General features: G+C 44.8%; 1 protein-coding gene across 1 annotated transcript; it reads right to left on the bottom strand.

The window, feature by feature from the left end:
* Positions 1 to 3: 3 nt before the first annotated feature.
* LOC119347789 (noroxomaritidine synthase 2-like) lies at positions 4 to 993 on the bottom strand (the record flags this gene model as incomplete). The annotated part of the gene is made up of 1 exon (XM_037616330.1): positions 4 to 993. A coding segment is annotated over exon 1 (990 nt), but the record flags the coding sequence as incomplete, so codon positions are not given.
* Between the last annotated feature and the right edge of the window lie 889 nt (positions 994 to 1,882).

Genomic DNA, 1,882 nt, shown 5'->3' with positions numbered 1-1,882 from the left:
GATGTTAGGGTTCTGGGCGAGGTTGTAGAAGATCCATGTCAAGGCTATTCCAACTGTGTCCCTCGCAACGAGCATGTAGCCAATGGTGATAGCACAAAACAAGTCATCATTAGCGTAGCATGGGTCATCGAGGAAGAAAGATACAATATCCACACCTTCTTCTTCCTCATCATTATTAACTTGCCACGTCTTGATATTCCTCCTCTCCATCATCTCCTTGATGAACCTTCGTAGCAGTGTGTGCTCCACATTGAGCTTTTTCTCAGGACCGATGTTTAACCACCTCATCAGTTTCCAGCAATAAGATGGCATCATGTGCCGAAAGCATACCACCTCCATGACTATGTCCAAGGCAACCGCGACAACCATGGGTGGCATTTCCGATGATAGGAGGCCAGGATCAACACCGAAGAGAGGCATAGCAGCCAGGTCAAACATAAACCTGGACATCATATGTTGCATGTCGAATGGAATGTTTGTGTTTGACATGTGGGTAAACAACGGGAGGAGGTCATTCTCCACCTTCCGGCAGCAGCAAGCCACCATACTGGCAACTAGTCGTGGTCTAGCAAGCAAGCCCTTGACTTTTGTGCGATGCCGACGCCACGGCTCGCCATCAATGATGAAGAGGCTTCCATCCAGGATGTCGAATGTATCGGCGAACCTCGTACCCTTGGGAAAGTTGGCGTAGTTGGTTGTGAAGATGTGCCGGACGTTGGCAGGGTCACATGTGATGAAGAACCTCATGCCGCTGCCAGGTGGGCCATGCGCCCTGAAGCTGTGGCCGGATCCAGCAAAGACTAGGGTGAAATAGTCATGCAAGTTGTGGAGGTTGGACATGAAGGAAGGGAACATGTGGAGTATTGGCCAGTTTGTGGGCAGCACTGATTGGTTCTTTGATCTACAACTAACCCTCAAGCACAAGTAGTATAGGGGAACAAGTACCACGAGTGTTGTGGAGATGAGCAGCTCTTGAGAGAGCAGAATTGACATTGTCCTCAGTGGTGTGGGATGTGCTACTACGCACTTACATGTACCCTTTAGTGGACATGGCTATAGCTTCATATATATAGACAAGTTCTCTGTACATTGGTAAGTACTACTAATACTAGCAGCGGTGGCTGTTGATTGTTAAGTAAAGCAGGTCTATAGGTTTGCACATGAAAAATAAGTACAGCATATGAAATATAACGTGTACACATGCCACATTTATCATAACAACACTTAAATTTTACATATGTCATGTACGACAGGGAGTAGGACAGGGAATCGCTAGCTGCTCTTAGGTTGTTGAACCGCACAAAACAAGGTATATCTACTTTAATTGTTGATTGTGATTGAATTGTACTGCAGGTTAGTTTTAAGTTAATGGAAACACTGCCCAACCGCCCATTATTTTTTGAAGGTTCTACGCAGGTCCACCCCTGACTCGCAGTGACATACTCAGTCAAATTATCCGGCCTCCCACCATTGTCCAAAGGGGAGAAGAAGCCGTGACTGCTATGGAAGAAAAAGAATTAGGATGCTCCAGTGATGGTGCATACACTCCACACGTCCTCATTTGGTTTGCTGCTCAATGCATGCATGTGTACCTACTCCACATGATGCCATCACCTAATGACATTATTTATTTAACCTATGGTTTCACTCTAACAAGATGCGCATGATATATAATAAACATAACAAAAGTTAAATTAAGACAATGGTACCATGACTTGGTAGTATAATACATGTAGTCTAGCTAGTTCTTGCAGTCTCCTCTACACATCCGTTGGTTCGTGTTAATAAGAGAAAGTTGTTACTAACTTGTTAGCCGCCACAACAATAACATAGTGAAGGCTTTATATCCATCTATTTTATTTTGAGGGATCTGGGGGCGATT

The sequence above is a fragment of the Triticum dicoccoides genome, unplaced genomic scaffold, assembly GCF_002162155.2.
Source record: "Triticum dicoccoides isolate Atlit2015 ecotype Zavitan unplaced genomic scaffold, WEW_v2.0 scaffold75481, whole genome shotgun sequence".
NCBI classification, from domain to species: domain Eukaryota; kingdom Viridiplantae; phylum Streptophyta; class Magnoliopsida; order Poales; family Poaceae; genus Triticum; species Triticum dicoccoides.
The sequence above is the reverse complement of the archived record's forward strand: the minus strand, read 5'-3'. Positions and strand labels throughout refer to the sequence as shown.